At 37.5% G+C, this 20,300-nt stretch overlaps 1 protein-coding gene across 12 annotated transcripts in view; it reads left to right on the top strand.

Annotated features, from left to right (window-relative positions):
* Window positions 1–20,300, top strand: part of BTRC (beta-transducin repeat containing E3 ubiquitin protein ligase) — a 187,150-nt gene that overhangs the window by 56,735 nt on the left and 110,115 nt on the right. For 3 of the 12 annotated variants that reach the window (XM_064269423.1, XM_064269425.1, XM_064269422.1), the window contains exon 2: window positions 2,472–2,579. The exons of 5 other annotated variants lie outside the window; for them this stretch is intronic. In XM_064269423.1, coding sequence (XP_064125493.1) covers window positions 2,472–2,579 — 108 coding nt within the window. Of the gene's footprint in view, window positions 1–2,470; window positions 2,580–16,614; window positions 16,739–20,300 lie in introns of those variants that run through there. 4 more of the 12 variants (XM_064269430.1, XM_064269428.1, XM_023546808.2 and 1 more) reach the window with 3 other exon arrangements.

Below are 20,300 nucleotides of genomic sequence, written 5' to 3'. Positions count from 1 at the left end.
AACAGTGCCTATACAAGGAAGGCGCTCCATAAATACTTGTTGAATGATGACTAAGACATAAGACTTAAAATTTTTTAATATCATTCACTTACAAAAATTATTTTAACAAAACATTCTTGATGCTTCCCATGTACAGCAGTAATTTGAGTAAAATGGTGGCTCTGAAGGGGAAAGAAGCTTTTTTTTTTTATCCTGTCCTCTCCATTGCCCATTCCTTACAGTATTAGAATCTCTGCCACTGAGAACTACCGAAAGAGACTAAAATGAAATTAGTATAAATAATTCTAAGGAACAAAAAAATTTTTTTTTTTTTATAGAGGTAGAGGAGTCCTGGTGGCACAGTGGTTGATAGCCACGGCAGTTAACCAAAATGTCGGTGGTTTGAATCTACCAGCTGCTCCTTGGAAACCCTATGGGGTTGTTCTACCCTGTCGTATAGGGTCGCTATAAGTTGGAATTGACTGAGCAGCAGCGGGTTTTGGGCTAGAGGTAACAGGTAGATGTGGATTGGCAGGGGGAGAGGGTGAAGGGAATTATAAGTTCAAAGGCATAGCAGTAAGACTGGTATTTGAACAAAATATCAGGTAGTGCGGCGGTTAAGAGCTCAGCTGCTAACCAAAAGATTGGCAGTTTGAATCCACCAGCCACTCCTTGGGACCCTGTGGGGCAATTCTGCTGTGTCCTGTAGGGTCGCTATGATTCAGAATCAACTGGATGACGACGACGGCAACAGGTTTGATTTGGCTTATCAAGCTAGTTAATTAGCTAGAGTGCCAGGGCCAGTTGGAAGGATAGTGAATGTGGTGCGTTGATGTAGGCAGCGAGGAAGGGTCACACTGATTGCTTGGATTTCATGCAGTAGACCTAGGGACCATTATGAATTACTGACTAGAACATGACCGGATAATAGAAAGTGAAGACAGTTATTTATTCTGTTTAACTGCTGTTTGTAAAATGAATTGTAGCTTGAGAAGAAACACTGGGAACAGTGAACAAAATTAGGAGATTACTATATTAGTTGAGAGAAGTTTAGCTGTTTTGTGTGACATGTTATCCAGTGGTGCCTGCAGCAGGTACCCTTCTTTGAAGTCTGATTTCTCCGCTTTATGATCTAGGGATGCACGGACAGGGGGTAGGATTCTGCACTAGGAAACAATAGGCCATGGGTCTACTCCCCACTTAATTTGTCCTGAGCACCATTTGCATCAATTGTAAAATGAAGATAATGATCTTGACAGCAGAGGTCTGGATCAGATCATCTTTTGAAGTCCTTTGCAACACACTATCTGTATATCAATTATAGATAGTGTGAACAATGAATACCATGTTTTACTTCATAATACTGACTCCTGTAACTAGAGTGTTTTAAGAAGACAAAAAGCCCATGTTGATATTAAATACTTCAAAACATAATTTAAAGTTTAGTATTATGTGTACTTACTGTTATATCTTGAAATATATTTGCTTGTTTTTATATGTGCAGTGATTTAGGTTTTTAGCTATTATTGGACGGTGATAGCACTCAGGTTGATGGACAGAAGTTCAGCCTGGGATACTTTTATAAAAACATGAAAAAATGTAAAAGCTGTTCTAAAAGACATAGTCTTTTATAAAGCAATAGGAGCAATAACCTTGGTATTGTTTAGTCTTACTAGAATTCATAATTTCTACCTTTTTTTGGTTACTGAATACACTATGTGTGTATTTACACTCGTACATGCTTTTATTTGGTTAAGAGGTTTTAATACCAGTGGCTTTCTGGGTTTCTTGCTCTCTCTCTCTCTCTTTGTGGTGGTAGTGGTGGTGTTCCCTTCTGTTTGGGCACTTTCTGGCCTTCCCCATTCCTTTAATCCATCTGGAAAGATGAAGAGGCAGCTGCTATGGTAACTGTTGATTTTGGTTAATGAATAGCAGTCCAACAAGATAATAAAACATAGGCAAACTGTGCAGAGTTGGTTGCTGTCAAAGTCTTGGGGGTACAGTACTTTCTTTTCCTTCTCCCCACCTTCTAATAAAACCTATTTTTCCTGTGGTATTTTGTTTTCTAAATTACGATTTGCAATGTTAAAATACTACCATGAGTGATTTCCCTTTCTACTTAGTGTACATATTTCATTCTGTGGTAAATGTACGGGAGATGAGTTGAGGTGTATAGAGGAAAATAATTAATTGGATTAAGGAGTAAATTTCCTTTAAACTCATACACAGAAGAACAGGGACAAAGATTTTTTTATTAAGTATGCGGCTTTTTGGCTTGTTACCTTTTTTCTTTTCTTACTTTTTGGCCACTAGTGCCCCCTTTGAGTTTCTGTGGGATTAGAACCAGTAAGTAGTAGGTTTCTTCAAGATATTTCTATCATAAAGGCCAGCTGCAACTGGGCTAACGTGTTTCAGCTAAGCCTTGATAGTTCCTGTAATCTGTGCCATCCTGTCTCATACTGTCCCATCTCATAGTTGTCCTCTCTCTGCAGTGCTCTATGCCCAGGTCTCTGTGGCTGGGCTGCTCCAGCCTGGCGGACAGCATGCCTTCGCTGCGATGCCTGTATAACCCAGGGACTGGCGCACTCACAGCTTTCCAGGTACTTTCTCTGTCTCTGTGGGTTATTTGCGGGCATTAGTGTGTGTCTAATTCATAAGTGTGTTCCTCTCCTTTCTCATGCTTTACTTATGTTCATCTTTTCTTCTTTATAATTGCCTATATTTCACATGATCCAGTACTCTTTTAATGATTAATTTTCAATGTAGATCCAGACTGGTCCACTCTTAAGACAGTTTTGTTATAATTGGTTTCCTAAAATTGACATAGCACAACTTGACCATTGGCTTTCAGATCTAGCAAAAGTATAATAATGAATTTTAAAGCATTCTCAATAAACAGCATTCAGTATCTAATGTTTGCTCTGGAGCTACATAAAGCCATTTAATGTAATTCATTAATTACAATTAGTTGCTTGAACATCTTATATTTTCTTATGATTATTAAAAATATAAAGTGCTCTTTTCAGAATGTCTTTTGGTTACCGTATCTTATTTTATAACTATATTTTTATTTATATCTTGGTTAATGTGTCTAGTTTCAAGGTGGAAAGGCCTGTAAGACCTTTGGGTGCAGTATCAGCTTGAGACCAGCTTGAGCTGGTTTTGCATGGACCAACAGATTCTGACTTCCTTCAGCCTTTCTTAGAAGCCATTAGATCAGTGCCTGGACAAGGAATGGAAAATTTGTAGAGGAAATTACAAGAAAATGATGCCCATTGCTTATGAATTAGGGGTAACATATATGGTGGTATTCTTGGCAAAAGTATTTTCTATCCACCTCAGGTATTTGAGATTTATGGTTAGCATTTGATTGTAATACACAATAAATTACCTTTTTTTTTTTTTTAAACATACGTAGTTCATCTAGTTGGAAGAGTTTCAAAGGCAAGCTGTAAGCAAGCGTCAGAATGCTTATGATTAAGTCTTAGTTAAACAAGGGGAACTTAAGTATTCCATGGAGTCCCTGGGTGGTGCAAATAGTTAATGCTCTCAGATGCCAACTGAAAAGTTGGAGGCTTATGTCCACCAAGAGGTGCCTCAGAAGAAAGCCCTGGCAATCTACTTCCCCCAAAATCAGCCACAGAAAACCCTATGGAGCACATTTCTACTCTGATACACATGTGGTTGTGAGTCAGAACAACTTGACAGCAACTGGTTTTTTTAAAGTATTCTGTACTCCTGCAATGTGCTAACAATTGCTAGGCTTCAGTGATACCATTTTAGTGATAATAATACTGGAGATTTCCATTTGTCCTTTGCAAAATTTAGTATTAAACTTCCTTTGCTTATACTATGAGAGACAATGTAGTAAAGCATGTCGGCTTTGGAATCAGTTAAGTCCAGGGCTGCATACTTGCTCTGCCACTAGCGGTGTGATGTCGAGCAAGGCATTTCACCTCCCTGAGCCTCATCTGCCTTATCTGTAACTGAAGACTATAGTAACAGCATGCAGTAAATTGCTGCTGCTTTTATCATCATCATTAGCATTATTACAGTTATTGTTAAAGAATATTGATACCTAGAGGGTATCAATTTTTTTCAAAAAATGAAATACCTTATATTTTTTAATATGTAATACTGATATAAGGTTTCTGCTCTAAAGACAGACAAACAACAACAACAAAAAGCAAGTTGCCATTGAGTCGACTCTGACTCATGGCGACCCCATGTGTCTCAGAGTAGAACTGGGCTCCGTAGGGTTTTCATGGCTTTGACCTCTCAGAAGCAGATCGCCAGGCCTTTCTTCTGAGGTGCTTTGGAGCGGTCTAAACTGCCATCCTTTCAGTTTGTAGCCCAATGCTTGATCATTTGCACCACCCAGGGACTCCAAGGGCTTTTTTTTTTTTAACCATTCTAGCGTAATGGTTTTCTTTAACTTTTGGGGGGTCATAGACTTCTTTGAGGATATGATGAGAACTATTAATCTTAGAAAAATGCATATACAAATATATAAGCAGAATTTTATCTAATAGTTAACATGTATGATTATTATATTTATACTCTACTGTGAAATGAGAGAGAAATATTAAATCACATAATCCTAGAAATATAATCTCCGGAAGTGCTAAGTGCTATGAAGGAAATGGGCCCTGAAGTTAGGGGGGGCTTGGAGCATTTGAAACCTGATTTCTATAACTAGATTACATAGAATGAGGAGAAAGGGGAGACCTGAGTGAGAGAAAACTGGGGAGGATTGATCACTCAGGACTTGTGGACCATCGAAAGTTTAGTCTTTATCTTAAGAAGAGGGGCAAGCCATTGAAAGGATTGTGGTGCAGTGGTTAAAGCACCCAGCTGCTAACCGAATGATGGCTGAAACCCACCAGCCACTCTGCAGAAGAAAGATGTGGCAGTCTGCTTCCATAAAGATTTACAGCATTGGAAACACTATGAGGCAGTTCTGCTCTGTCCTGTAGGGTTGGTATGAGTTGGAATCAACTTGACAGCAATGGATTTGGTTTGGTTTGGGTGACCTGATCAGATTTGCATTTAGATGTATTACTCTGGCTATAAAAAGGATAATTTCAGTAACTGAACAGAGAGATGATGGCAGTCTTGAATAGTGATTCTTAAACTTTTTGACTTTACACTCTTAAAATTTATTGAGGAACTCAAATGTGAGTTATATTTATTGATATGTACTGTACTTAAAACAGAAAAAATTGAAATCTTAACTTATTAATTTATTTTAAAATAACTTCAATACTCATTAATACAAATAACATTTTTCATGAAAATGAAAAAAAAAAAACTATTCTGAAATGAAAAAATTTAAAGAAGACTGGCATGTAATATTTTTGGAAATCTTTTAAATTTCCAGATTAATAAAAGGCAGCCAGACACTCATATCTGCTTCTGCATTCAGTCTGTTCTGATGTGTTGTTTTGGTTGAAATGAAGAAAATCTGGCCTTTCACAGATGCAAAGGGAGGGACATTTTAATAGTCTTTTCAGGTGATTGTAATTTTTTGAAGGTTAGTTGTAGTGTATAATCTGAAATTGTATCAACGAACTTTTTGTACTTTGTTATATTAAAATCCGTTGATTTCAATCTTTTTAACAAATAGTGCTGGAACAACTGGACATCCATATGCAAAAAAATGAACCTCAGCCTTTACATCACACCATATACAAAAATTAACTCAAAATGGATCATAGACCTAAATGTAAGAATTAAAATCATAAAACTAATAGAAGAACACGTGGGAGAAAAAAACTCTTTGTGACTTTGGGTTAGGCAAAGACTTCTTAGACAAGAAGATAATTCAGAAACAGTTGCAGCAGTACATCAACTGGCAAACTGGGAACTGCCAGAAATTCAAGCCAGATTCAAAAGAGGATTAGGAATGAGGAATATCATTGCTGATGTCGGATGAATCTTGGCTGAAAGCAGAGAATACCAGAAAAATGTTTACCTGTGGGTTTTTGTGTGTGTGTGTGTGTGTGGGTTAGTATTTCTCTCTCTCTTTTTTTTTTTTTTTGTGCTTTAAGTGAAAGTTTACAATTCAAGTCAGCTTCTCATACAAAAACTTACACACACATTATTCTGTGACCCTAGTTGCTCTCCCTGTAATGTGACAGCACAGTCTTCCTGTCCACCCTGTATTTCCCATGTCTGTTCAATCATCTCTTGTTTCTGCCTTCTCATCTTGCCTCCAGATAGAAGCTGCCCATTTCGTCTCATGTATCTATTTGACCTAAGAAGCACACTCTTCACCAGTATCAGCTTATGTCTTATAGTCCAGTCTAATCTTTGTTTGAACAGTTGGCTTTGGGAATGGCTTTAGTTTTGGGCGAAGAGAGTTCAGGGCCATGTCATCTGGGGTACATGTGTTTTATTGACTGTGCAGAGGCACTCAACTGTTTGGATCATAACAAGTTATGGATAACTTGCGAAGAATGGGAATTCCAGAACTTAATTATGCTCATGCAGAACCTGTACAGAGACCAAGAGGCAGTAGTTGAACAGAACAAGGGAATACTGTGTGGTTTAAAATCAGGAAAGGTGTATTTCAGGGTTGTATCCTTTCACCATACTTACTCAGTCTGTATGCTGAGCAAATAATCCGAGAAGCTTTGTCTCATGTACTTTGGACCAGGAAGGACCAGTCCCTGGGGAAGGACACCATGCTTGGTAAAGTAGAGGGTGGGCGAAAAAGAGGAAGACCCTGAATGAGATGGATTGACACAGTGGCTGCAGTAATGGGCTCAAACAGAGCAACAATTGTGAGGATGGCACAGGACAGGGCAGTGTTTTGTACATAGGGTCACTATGAGTCAGAACCGGCTCAAAGGCAGCTAACAACGGCAACAACAACCTAATAAAATAATGGGCAAAACATTTCAATAGTTACATCATCAAAGAAGATCTATAAATGCAAATAAGACATGAATAGATGCTCAATATCTTTAGCCATCAGGGCAATGCAGATTAAAACCATTGTGAACTACTACTACATTGCCACCCACATGCTTCTTCCCACCCTGAGATGTGGGGGTGAGTATTCAGTAGACCCCAGGTAGTTTACATGTCCTAGCTGAGCCTGAAAAATACTGTACTTTTTAGTAGTTGGCACTCAATAAATACTGGTAGTTTGAACTATATTAGGTAAGTAGTGAAGAGAATCATACTCTTAAAAATTGTACAAGTTAAAATCTTACTTGGACACCAAGATACTAATAACAATTTAAATTTCATTTGGCCTAAAGTAATCTTGAATCTAAAGTTAGTAGGAAGGAACTCTGAACAAATTCACCGTTACTGTCAGGATCTTTATTTAGTCTTAGGACAGAAAAAGTATAAAAAAATTTTTTATTGAATCCCTTTCATATGGTTAAGAGCTCAGCTGTTCACCAAAAGGTCAGCAGTTTGAATCCACCAGCCATTCCTTGGAAACCCTATGGGACAGTTCTACTCTGTCCTATAGGGTCTCTGTGAATTGTAATTGACTCGCCGGCAACAGTTTTTTTAAAAGCATATTTGGAGAAAGGCCGATTTAGAGATTTTTCTGGAAAATTCAGAAATAATTGGGTGTATGGCTCTTGAATTATATGTAGGAGTGAAATTGTGTGACATAGGCAGAAAGGAGAAGTGCAGAGGTCAGTATATATTGTAGTGGTTAAGAACATTGGCCTTGGTCAAATTGGGTTGGATTTGAATCTGTAATACTAAATGACAGCTCTGTCATTTTCTGGGTGTGGCCTTGGGCAAGCTATTTAACCTTTTTATACCTCAGTTGTTTTTTTTTTTTTTATTGTGCTTTAAGTGAAAGTTTACAAACCAAGTCAGTCTCTCATACAAAAATTTATATACTCCCAGTTGCTCCCCCTCTAATGAGACAGCACACTCCTTCTATTTTCGTGTCCATTTGGCCAGCTTCTGCCCCCCTCTGCCCTCTCGCCTCTTCTCCAGACAGGAGCTGCCCACAGTCTCACATGTCTACGTGATCCAAGGAGCTTACTCTTCACCAGTATCATTTTCTATCCCATAGTCCAGTCCAATACCTGTCTGAAGAGTTGGCTTTGGGAATGGTTCCTGTCTTGGACTAACAGAAGGTCTGGGGACCCAGACCTCTGGGGTCCTTCTAGTCTCAGTGGGACCACTAAGTCTGGTGTATACCACAATTTTTTAATTAGTAAATTGGGGATGATAAAAGTATCTCATAGAGTTGTGAGGATCAAATGTGTTAATTTACATAAAATCTTTATAGTATCTGGCAGATTAAAAAACCAAACCTGTTGCTGTTGAGTTGATTCTGACTCAGTGACCCTACAGGACAGAGTAGAACTGCTCCATAGGGTTTCCAAGGAGCAGCTGGTGGATTTGAATTGCTGACCTTTTGGTTAGCAGCTGTAGCTCTTAACCATGGCACAACCAGGGCTCTGTCTGACAGATTAGTGAGTTTTATATTATTAGAAAAATGTATGATGGGCTAGATTTAGAGGCTTTCAGCAAATGTTAAAAAAATTTTTTTTTTCATTTGTGCAGCTCGAGTCTGTAAAAATTGTAGGGAAGCCCACTTTTAGTTTAGGTATTTATGAGAAAATTTTACTTTCTCAACATTACTCTAAGTGTGAATATCTAGTTTTCTTTGTTAATCTTAGAGAGGTCATTATTATGTCTTACGTAGCAAAATGGAAGAAATGGGCTTTTATGCTGTTTTTACCCTATTAATGCCGTAGTTTGTTCTGTGTCAGGATCAGCACACACAGGTGCTTCCTCAATATTGCTGGTTGACTAATTGGCAGTTAGAGAGCTTGCATCTAGTCCTCCCTATTCCACTATTGGAATAATATCAATCTTAGTACATTTGTATCTTTCCGGTTTGGGTTTTATCTTATTTATTTGGATTTTAGTTTATGTAAAATTTACATATAGTGGAATGCACTGATTTTAAGTGTACTATTATTTTTTTTTTATTATTAGATGAGTGTTGACAAACGTATACTTTCATATAACCAGTACCACACTCTTAAGATATAGAACAAGATATAGTAAGGGTACTTTTAACTTTAAAAGAAATAATTAAGTAATTGTTCAAAGGGGTTTTCCCAGTAAGAATACTCACTTTTACAAACATTGCCAAATGTTTAAGGCAAGTGAGTGTTTTAGGAATAATTCCATGGCTTTTTTTTTTTTTCTGGAAGTCATTACCTTCTTTTAGTTAAGTTTGAAGTATCTTAAGTCAAAATTTTTAGGACAATAGAGAAGTAAGAGCCATGGAGTTCTCGCTGTATTTATCAGATTATCCTTAGTAACTCAGATTGAAAAGACAACGCTGGGATGATTTGATTATTGACATTTCAAACTAGTGACAGAAAAGATCTTGAAAAAATAAATTATTTAAATAGATTCTATCAGCATGTGTTTAGTTTAAATAGATTCTATCAGCATGTGTTTAGTTTGAGCACATTTTCATCATTCCATCGGTTGTCCTGGAAAATGTATGGATGATGAAGAGGGTTTCTGTTGTTTAATTAAGGATGTATTTTGTGGAATCATTTGCTCATCCCCAGCAAATGATGATGATATTAAATGGGAATGAGCAGTAGAGAGAAAGTGCTTAAAAGTAGACGAGTAATTAAGATCTTTTGTTTTCTTTAGACATTGAAAGAGAATATAAACGAAATTCCAACAATAAGAATATAAATAGATTTATATGACTTTAGAATATTTTAAGTGTCAAGAATAGGGAAATCTTGAGCTAAGTGAACTGTATAATACTTTTAAATTAGCTAGAGTCCCTTGGCAACGGTTGAAATTGCTGGGGGTTGAGTTCAGGAAAAATAATATATTATTTAAGAATGCTCAAAAGTCTACTAAATCTTATGACATACTAAGTGAAATGCTAAAATGGAACCATAGTAGAAAAACTAAGCATTATTCAGGAAATTTGAAGACAAAGAAAAAAAAAAAATATATATATATATATATATATACACACATACACACCTATATATACATATATATGTATATGAATGGTGGCTTCATTTGACATTTGAGGTTTTAGGGGAATGTGGATTATCACATTGAATGTAGATTAAGATTCAAACCCTATTACAAAATTCTATTATCTCATGACAAAAAAAGCTTATGAAGTGGATGGCCCCACTATTTTGTGTGAGTAATTTTAGTTCAGCACAGTTTCTATATAATTAATTCAGTTCTTTTATGTGCATGTGTTGAGATTTGAACTGTGTTTATCCCAACTAAAACCCTTCCATTAGGGGTTCATAGGTAGTAACATATCAAAAATGTTTTTGTTTTGTGGAAAAAAAAAATTTTTTTTCCCCTGCTTATAAAACTAATATTTTTTGGAGAATATGTAAAATATTTGGTAAATATATAAGCAAAGCATCACTCATGTTGTTGTTAGGCGCCATAGAGTCAGTTCTGACTTATGGCAGCACTACATACAACAGAATGAAATACTGCCTGGTCCTGTGCCATCCTTACAATTGTTGTTATACTTGCGCCTGTTGTTGCAGTCACTGTGTCAGTCCATCTTGTTGACAGTCTTCCTCTTATTTGCTTACCCTCTACTTTACCATCATGTCCTTCTCCAGGGATTTGTCCTGCCTGATAACATGTCCAAAGTATGTGAGGTGAAGTCTCGCTGTCCTCACTTCGAAGCAGCATTCTGGCTGTACTTCCAAGACAGATTTGTTCCTTCTTCTGGCAATCCATGGTATATTTAATATTCTTTGCCAGCACCACAATTCAAAGGTGTCAGTTCTTCTTTGGTCTTCCTTATTCATTGTCCAGCTTTCACATGCATATGATACGATTGAAAATACCATGGCTTGAGTCAGACACCTCTTAGTCTTTAAGATGACCTGTTTGCTTTTCAACACTTTAAAGAGGTTTTTTGCAGCAGATTTTGCAATGTGTTTGATTTCTTGACTGCTGCTTCCATGGGCATTGATTTTGGATCCAAGTAAAATGAAATTCTTGACAACTTCAATGTTTTCTCCGCTTATCATGATGTTGCTTATTGGTCCAGTTGTGAGGATTTTGGTTTTCTTTATACTGAGGTATAATCCATAATGAAGGCTGTGGTCTTTGATCTTCATCAGTAAGTGCTTCAAGGTCTCTTTGCTTTCAGCAAGCAAGATTGTGTCATCTGCATATCACAGGTTGTTAATGAGCCTTCCTTCAATTCTGATGCCCTGTTTTCCTTCATATAGTCCAGCTTCTTGGGTTATTTCCTCAGCATACAGATTGAGTAAGTATGGTGAAAGGATACAACCTTGACCCACACGTTTCCTGATTTTAAACCATGCAGTATCCCCTTGTTCTGTTTGAACGACTGCCTCTTGGTTTAAGTACAGGTCCCTCATGAGCCCAATGTAGTGTTCTGGAATTCCCATTCTTCGCAATGCCATCCATGATTCGTTATGATCCACGCAGTCAAATGCCTTTGCATAGTCAATAAAGCACTGGTAAACATCTTTCTGGTATTCTCTGCTTTCAGCCATGATCCGTCTGACATCAGCAATGCTATCCCTGGTTCACGTTCTCTTCGGAATCTGGCTTGAATTTCTGTCAGTTCCCTGTCAATGTACTGCAGAAACTACTTTTGAATGATCTTCAGCAAAATCTTCCTTGTGTGTGTTGTTAATGATATTGTTCGATAATTTCCGTATTCTGTTAGATCATATTTCTTTGGAACAGATACAAATATGGATCTCGTTTAGTCGATAGGCCAGGTAGCTGTCTTCCAAATTTCTTGGCATAGACAGGTGAACACTTCTAGCGCTGCATCCATTTCTCGAAACATCTTGATTGGTATTCTGTCAATTCCTGGACCCTTGTTTTTTGCCAGTGCCTTTAGTGCAACTTAGGCTTCTTCTTTCAGTACCGTCAGTTCTTGATCATATAAAAAAAAAACAAACCAAACCCAGTGCCGTCGAGTCAATCCCAACTCATATCAACCCTATAGGACAGGGTAGAACTGCCCCACAGAGTTTCCAAGGAGCGCCTGGCGGATTCGAACTGCCAACCTTTGGTTAGCAGCCATAGCACTTAACCACTACGCCACCAGGGTTTCCCTTGATCATATACTACCTCCTAAAATGGTTGAATGTTGACCAGTTTTTTTAGGGATAGTGACTTTGTGTATTCCTTCTATCTTATTTTGATGCTTCCTGCTTAATTTAATATTTTCGCTGTAGAATCCATCGGTATTGCAACTCAAGGCTTGAATTTTTTCTTCAGTTCTTTTAGCTTGAGAAATGCTGAATGTGTTCTCTTTTGGTTTTCTAGCTCTAGGTCTTTGCACATATCACTATAATACTTTGTCTTCTCGAGCCACCCTTTGAAATCTTCATTCAGCTCTTTTACTTCATCATTTCTTCCTTTTGCTTTAGCTCCACATTGAGATGATCACCACTAATGTGTTACTTTCCTTGGATCTGGAATGATGTACCCATGCATGCATGTACATACACACACACAGACATACTTGAACAAATATAGTTTTGTTTCTCAATATTATTATTAATACTATTTTTATTATAGAATTATAAGATGTAAAATAAAAAGTTAATACTAATTGTAGAAAATACAGAGAAGTAGAAAGGAAAAAAGAAATATTTTAAATATTTGTCCTGTGTCAGATATTACCATTTTGCTGCTCTTAGTACTTTCTGAATTTCGACTATATGGTATTCTTGCCCAAATTCTACATTGGTCAACTGGTAACATTGATTTTGGTCACTCTCTATCTCATGGCTAGTTGCTCACATGGTAAACTGAACAAAATTTTAACTTGACTTATATCCCACCACTGCTTCCCTCTTGTAATTCTTAGCCATTTCAAATTTTGCTTTCCCCAAAGGTGCGTCTCTGCCTTTGCATATACTGTTTTCATTACCTGGCGATCCAAACCCAAAAACCACCACTCCCCCAGTCTTCTGCCTTGATTCTACCTAATCTTTCTACAAGATTCAGCTCAAGTTTCCTCTACCTCTAGGAAAAAAGCCGTCCATGAAAAGCCTCTCTCTCACACCGTCAGAGCACCTGTACACAGAGCATCCACTGGGTACCTCTGTCATAGCACTTATATGCTCTTGTCATTGTTTGTGTATTTGTCTCTCTCCCTCACTAGACTGTGAGCTACATGAGGGCAGAATTATGTCTTGTTAATTTTATAGTCCCAGTGTCATATACAGTGCTTGATAGAGAGTAGGCGATCTATAAACTTTTGCTAAATAGGATGAATGAATAGATTTAGATAATTTGAAGAAAGCTATTGAAAAGCATTGCTTAATAGTGAAGAGGACTTGAAGCACTTACTGATGAAGATCGACGTCTACAGCCTTCAGTATGTATTACACCTCAACACAAAGAAAATCAAAATCCTTACAACTGGACCAATAAGCAGCATCATGATAAACGGAGAAAATATTGAAGTTGTCAAGGATTTCATTTTACTTGAATCTACAATCAATGCCCATGGAAGCAGCACTCAAGAAATCAAAAGATGTGTTGCATTGGGCAAATCTGAGGCAAAAAAGACCTCTTTGGAGTGTTAAAAACCAAAGATGTCACTTAAGGACTAAGGTGTGCCTGACCCAAGCCACGATGTTTTCAGTTGCCTCAATATGTGTGGGAAAGCTGGGCAATGAATAAGGAAGAATTAATGCCTTTGAATTATGGTGCTGGTGAAGAATATTGAATATACCATGGACTGCCAGAAGAAGGAACAAATCTGTCGTGGAAGAAGTACAGTCAGAATGCTTCTTAGAAGCGAGGATGGTGCAACTTCATCTCACGTACTTTGGGCATGTTATCAGGGGGGATCAGTCCCTGGAGAAGGACATGTTGCTTGACAAAATAGAAGGTCAGTGAAAAAGATGAAGACCCTAAATGTGGATTGACACAGTGGCTGCAGCAGTGGGCTCAAATATAACAACAATCATGAACATGGCGCAGGACCGGGCAGTGTTTTGTTCTGTTGTACATAGGGTTGCTGAGTTGGAACCGACTTGACAGCCCCTAACAACAACAACAACAATTGAAAAGCATATATAGGATGAGAAAAGAAAATATGTTGAATTGCTGGTGTAGTACCTTGATATACATACACATAAGTGTCCTGTATTTGGAAAGAAGTCATAATAATTAAGCAGTCATTCCAACGACTACAAATTTACATGGACTAAAAGAAAAACATACTGATTCTGATTTACAAGCAGTCTCAAATTTTATACATTTGGCTTTCATACGACTCACGTTATAATGATCCCCTCTGAATTTGACTTTGCGCACTGAATTTGGGCTCTTGTTGATGAACAAATGCACGTTTTAAGCTATTAAATAGTGGCACTCCCAGCCACCTGACAGTTTAGTTTCGATGGTGTCAACATCTTTATCTTCATAGCAGTGTCTGTGTAGTTATTTGACTATTTTATTGCATTTTACCTTTATCCTGTAAAAGAGTAGAAACTAGTAAAAATTAAAATGCCATTAGTAGTCATAAGTAATAATCTAGAGACAAAGATGGGATTCATTAAGAGCACTGAAAGTGACCCCCGTAGTTTTGATTGAGCACAGAATTAAAATACATGTGCAAAATGCTGGACATATATTACTGAAGATTATGTACTAAAAGAAAAGTGTAATTATGGATTTTTAAATATATTTATCAAACATTGAAATCTATTGTTCAGTATCTACCCTTTCAACTTTTATGTATCTTTCCTATAAGAAAAGTAGAGACATCCTGTATTAATTGCATTTTACCTTATTCTGGAAATGGTCTGCCATGGAGAAACGACATCATTTGGGCTGCTTTGTCTTTTCAGATGCCTGCTTGGTTACTTAAATACTCCAACTATTTCAAGTTTTGTAATAATAGATTCTTCCTCTGCTGAGTATTTTGATATGTCTATGACACAGCTAATGTTTATTTACAAGCAAATGTGCTTTACAGGCTAGTGTGCATCATTTTCTAATGTTTAGAATAAACCTAGTCATCCTATTGTGATATGATTAGATTTCCTTTTTTTTTTTTTCATTTTTAATTGTGGTAAATATATGTGTAAGAGAACATTTGACATTTCAGCAGTCCTAACGTGCAGTTCATTGACATTAACTGTGTTCATCAGGTTGATCAACCATCATCCTTCTCTGTTCGCAAATTATACCATCGCCCTTAACAGAAGCTCAGTGTCCCCTAAGCACTGAGCCCTCCTTCCTCTCTTCCCTCCATCTACTCTGGTAATTACTAAAAATCTTTAGCCTCTACACATTTGCCTATTCTGGATATTTCATGTAAGTGGTATTTTAGTCATCTAGTGCTGCTGTAACAAATACCACAAGTGGGTGGCTTCAACAAACAGAAGTTTATTCTTTCACAGTCTAGTAGTCCAGAAGTCCAAATTCAGGGCATCAGCTGCAGGGGAAGGCCTTCTCTCTCTGTCGGCTCTGGAGGAAGGTCTCCATCGTCAATATTCCCCTGGTCTAGGAGCTTCTCTGTGCGGGAACCCCAGGTCCAAAGGACACGCTCTGCTCCCCGCGCTGCTTTCTTGGTGGTATGAGGTTCCCAACTCTCTGCTTGCTTCCCTTTCCTTTTATCTCTTGTAATATAAAAGGTGATGCAGGCCACACCCCAGAGTGTTACTTCCCACCCTAATCCTCTTTAACATAATCTAATCTTGTCTCATTAACCCCAGGCAGAGATTATGATTTATAACACATAGGAAAATTATATCAATCACAAAACAGGGGAAAACCACACAATACTGGGGATCATGGCTTAACCAAGTTGACATATATTTTTGCGGGACAAAATTCAATCCCTAACAAGTGGGATCATACAATATTTGTCCTTTTGTTACTTACTTATTTCAGTCAGCATGTTTTCAGGGTTCATCCATGTTGCAGCATGTATCAGGACTTCATTTCTCTTTGTGGCTGAGTAATATTCCATTGTATATATGCATCACATTTTGTTTATTCATCTGTTGATGGACACTTAGCCGGTTTCCACTTTTTGGCTATTGTGGATAGCGCTGCAGTGAACATTGGTGTACGGGTATCTGTTTATGTTCCTGCTTTCAGTTCTTTTGGTTATGTACCTAGGAGTGGAATTGCTTGACCATATGCTATAAGTCAGAATTGATTCGACGGTACTGGATGGGTATGGTAATTCTATGTTTCGTTTTTTGAGGAACTGGCAAACTCTTTTCCGCACTGGTGGTACCATTGTATAATCCCACCAGCAATGGATGAAGGTTCCAATTTCTGCACATCCTCGCCACCACCTGTTGTTTTCTGTTTTTTTTTTTTTTTTTTTTTTAATGATAGCCATCCTATTGAGTATGAAGTGGTATCTCATTGTGGTTTTGATTTGCATTTCCCTGATGACTAATGATGTTGAGCATCTTTTTGTGTGCTTGTTGGCCATTTGTATATCATCTTTGGTAAAATGCCTATTTAAGTCCTTTGCCTGCCCATTAATCTTTTGTTTTTCTTGATTGATCTGAGAATTAAAATCTTCGCAATGAGGGTTTCTTGTTTACTTTATGTTGAACAGTGTTGGATTTTCTCTAATTGCCTTAATTTCAACAGTACCCATAATGGCAGAGGGGAGAGTACAGATACCCCAGGAGTTCTGGAGTTGCCCCAGTGTGAGAAGCACAGACGAGAAGAATGGAATTAATGAAAACTTTAAAAGGGTGATGGAAGCTTCTAGGTATGCACTGTCCTTACAAGTTCTTGCTGTGGGCGGTTAAGACTCACCTGTATCCTCTGAAGAGGTATATATTACTTTCTTTATATTCCAAGATTACCTTCTTGAATTGCCGTCTTTATTTGTGCTGAATAGAGGCCATAGTATCACAGGAGTTCTTTCTGTGCTATTCAGGAGTCATTGTTGGTTGTTTTGTGACAGCCACAGCTATTTGTACCTTCTTTCATCATTGTTCTGCTTTATGTGGTAGTGTTTTATTGTTTTGCTGTCCTTCCTTGTGTTAGTTTTTAGACTTTGCATTTTATGTGGACTGTCTAGATGCAGAATCTTGGTAGAAAGGCAGCATTTAGGAAACTCTTTCCTTTGTCAGTTTTCATGAAGAGAGAAACCCAGGTTATTTTCAGTGACCTTATTGAAAAAAAAAAAATGACTATTATCCCATGACCTGCTTAGCTGCATAGGCCTCTAAGAGTTGTAACATCTTTTGAGAGGTGATACACATGAATTTTGTTTTTTCCTGAGAGTGATATTGAGTAGCTTTGATCTTTTCTATATTCTCTTGCCTAGTCCTCTGGAGACCAAGTCTGTTATAATTGGAAATAGGTATTTGGGCCTGTGATGTAGCATATTATCATGAAATGGGATTTCGCAGTGTACCTTCGCCTTCTGGGTTATCTGTCATCTATCTTTTAAAGTTCTCAGGTATACCATTCACATCCTTGAGACCTTTGTTGCTAACCTAGTATCTTTGACTTAGTATGAATTAAATTGGAATTCTGAGCCCTGTAAAATTGACATGAAAAAAGAGTATCTGTTTTCATACATGGTCCTTTAGCAAAAAGTTCAAGTCTGAGTCCGATTGGGTCTTTTATTTTTAAGTGTTAGATTGCCCATTGCCATCGAGTCGATTCTGACTTGTAGCAACTCTGTAGGACAGAGTAGAACTGTCCCATAGGGTTTTCAAGGAGTGGCTGGTGGATTCGAGCTGCCAGCCTTTTGGTTAGCAGCCAAACGCTTAACCACTGTGCCACCAGGGCTCCAAGTTTAGAATAGAGGATCTTAAAAAGAATGGGAAGAGTAGAGGGATAAGTACTCTGGTTTTATGCTTTCTTGTGTCTCACAGACACACTTACACACACACACAATACCACACTATTTCAAAAATACAAAGCTTTTTATATGTGAACATGAGTAATTTTATATTTGAAAGAAAATACATGATTAGTTTTACTAAAATATAGTTGCTGTTTCTGTACTTTATATGATCCATGGTACCTCTTTCTTTACTGGTAATAAAACTTAAATTTCTAGTGCATAAGTGTATTTTCCTTAGATTTTTTTAATTGACAGGTCATTTATTTAAATTTTTTAAGCGTTTCAATTGCAGCATAGTGCAGTCCTTTGGGGGGAATTGGTAAAATGAGGATAAAATGGGTACAGGATTCCGACAGCTTGAAAATAACACAGAATTTGACCAAAGTCTCTTTTGTATTCCCTACACTGGTTCTATTCCAGTAGTCCTGGAAATGTGCCTATAGACTATTTACAGTGAGATTATAAAACTGAATCATGATTTTGGTGAATAGAAGCCAGAGCATGTGGCTCCAGCACCCCAGCTGGCAGTAAGCTCTCCCTAGGTTTATGAATGTAGTTAGATGGCCCCCAACTGTTTACAAGACAGCAGAGGTGAGATCTTTGATTGACAAGTCAGAAATGCATTAGATCATTCTCTCTGCCAGTCTCTGGTTCATGCTGTTTAAAAATGTCAGCCTCCAAGTTTGAATGGCAGCCTGAGGGCCTTTGAAGCTTTTTGTTTTCTGAGATGGAAACACAAATTGGATGTGTGCCTGAGCGCTTCATCCTGGGCTGTAATTTCATCTTTTAGCTAAGAACCACAAGGTACATGAGCAAAGCACCCTGTAAACAATAATACTGTGGAAAAAAAAATAAACAAGGTCGTGTTTCTGGTACGTTGATCCAATGGTGTCCTGACCTCTATCACGTTGAACATCTCCACTCTGATTGCTGTTCCCTTTGGCATTACAATGAGAGAAGGAGAGACTGACATAGGAGGAAAAGATTTAAAGTTGCAGTGTCGTTGCACATTCCTTGTATTGGCTATGAAATATTGAACTGTCAGAATGTGACACTTGGTTTTTTAAGCAACCTTTCTTGTTTGAGGTGTTTGCAGTTCATTCCTTTCTCCCCCATTTGTCCACTTTCGCTGATAGGCTTGGAAGTAGTTGCCTTAAATGTACGAAAAGGGACAATGTTAAAGAGAAGTGGCGCTGATGGAGTCCAATAAACTTAACACAGGAACGTAAATGCAGTTTGTGAGAGGTGGGCAAAAAGCAACTAAAGTTGGGTTGGTACATTAACATTGGGGGTTTTTGGAATACCCTGTCGTAAGGAAGAGTCAGCTTAGGTCCTGGTTCTATTTTTGTGGAGGGAGGAAGTTGGGAAGGCAGTGGGTGAAGATAAGAGATGTTAAATGTGTACATTGTTAAATGTGTAAGCTACTATGTGTTGTCAGTTAAATAAAAATGAATCAAGCTATTTTATTTATTTCTCTAATTTTAAAAATTTGGCAAGAAAATAGGGTTTTTTTTTTAATGTGCAAAATGTGTATTTATAGTAAGGTGGTGACTAGGTAATATGAAAGAACCATTATTGTTACATTGATCCAACTTAATGGCACATGAATAGAAATCTTGTTGGAAAAGCCAAGCCATGTATTTCTTGGAAGATATTTTCTAGTAATAGAATTAACTTTCTATTACTGTATTTTTAAGTTGCAATACATCTTCAAATAACAAATACTTTGTATTTTTTTTTTTTTTGTCTCTAAGAAAACAGCACTAAGTGTGCATGTTTATCGTAATTCATTGTTTAGCATAGACCTCACAAGTAAAAGTTTTAACTGAGAATGACGTTTTGAAATTCTTCTGGAGTGTGGAGAAGTAGGAGTTTGTGTTGAAAGCACTTGAATTAATTCTGCTGGTTTTAAAGGACAACTATTAAACTTAGTCCCTCTCCTCTGCAAATGTGAATGGCAAGAGCTGTTTTCTGTCATGAATACATAGTGAAATGCACTGAAAAAATGGTGGTACTCATTCCTGATACTTCTGAATTCCCTGCTTTGAGGGCATGCTGGAAGGAGAGGAAATGGTATATGCAAAATTATGACCTGCTCTCTTGTACCCAGAATTATGACCTCCATGACAAATTCTGCTCAAAAAGTAAGAGCAAAGAGAAGGATGTTGAGGACTAGTTACCAATGTTTTTGTTAAGTATTGCTCTGCATTTTTAAAGCATAAATATTGATGTAGATTTGCATTTAGGTTATGAGAACCCACTGTCTTGACTCAGTAGGGAAGTTTTCAAAAACCATTCTTCCAGAAATTGATTTCTCATTGGCTGGTTTTCAGAGGATGAGTGAAAACCATTCTTTTCAATCTTGGAAGAATAAGAAGAATGCAAATGCTTGCCTAAGAAATAAAAAGACTAGAAATATGTGTATTTGAGGAATTTTCTAAATCAAACACCAGATGTACAGAATTTCTCC

The sequence above is a fragment of the Loxodonta africana genome, chromosome 16, assembly GCF_030014295.1.
Source record: "Loxodonta africana isolate mLoxAfr1 chromosome 16, mLoxAfr1.hap2, whole genome shotgun sequence".
Classification (NCBI taxonomy): Eukaryota; Metazoa; Chordata; class Mammalia; order Proboscidea; family Elephantidae; genus Loxodonta; species Loxodonta africana.
The sequence above is the reverse complement of the archived record's forward strand: the minus strand, read 5'-3'. Positions and strand labels throughout refer to the sequence as shown.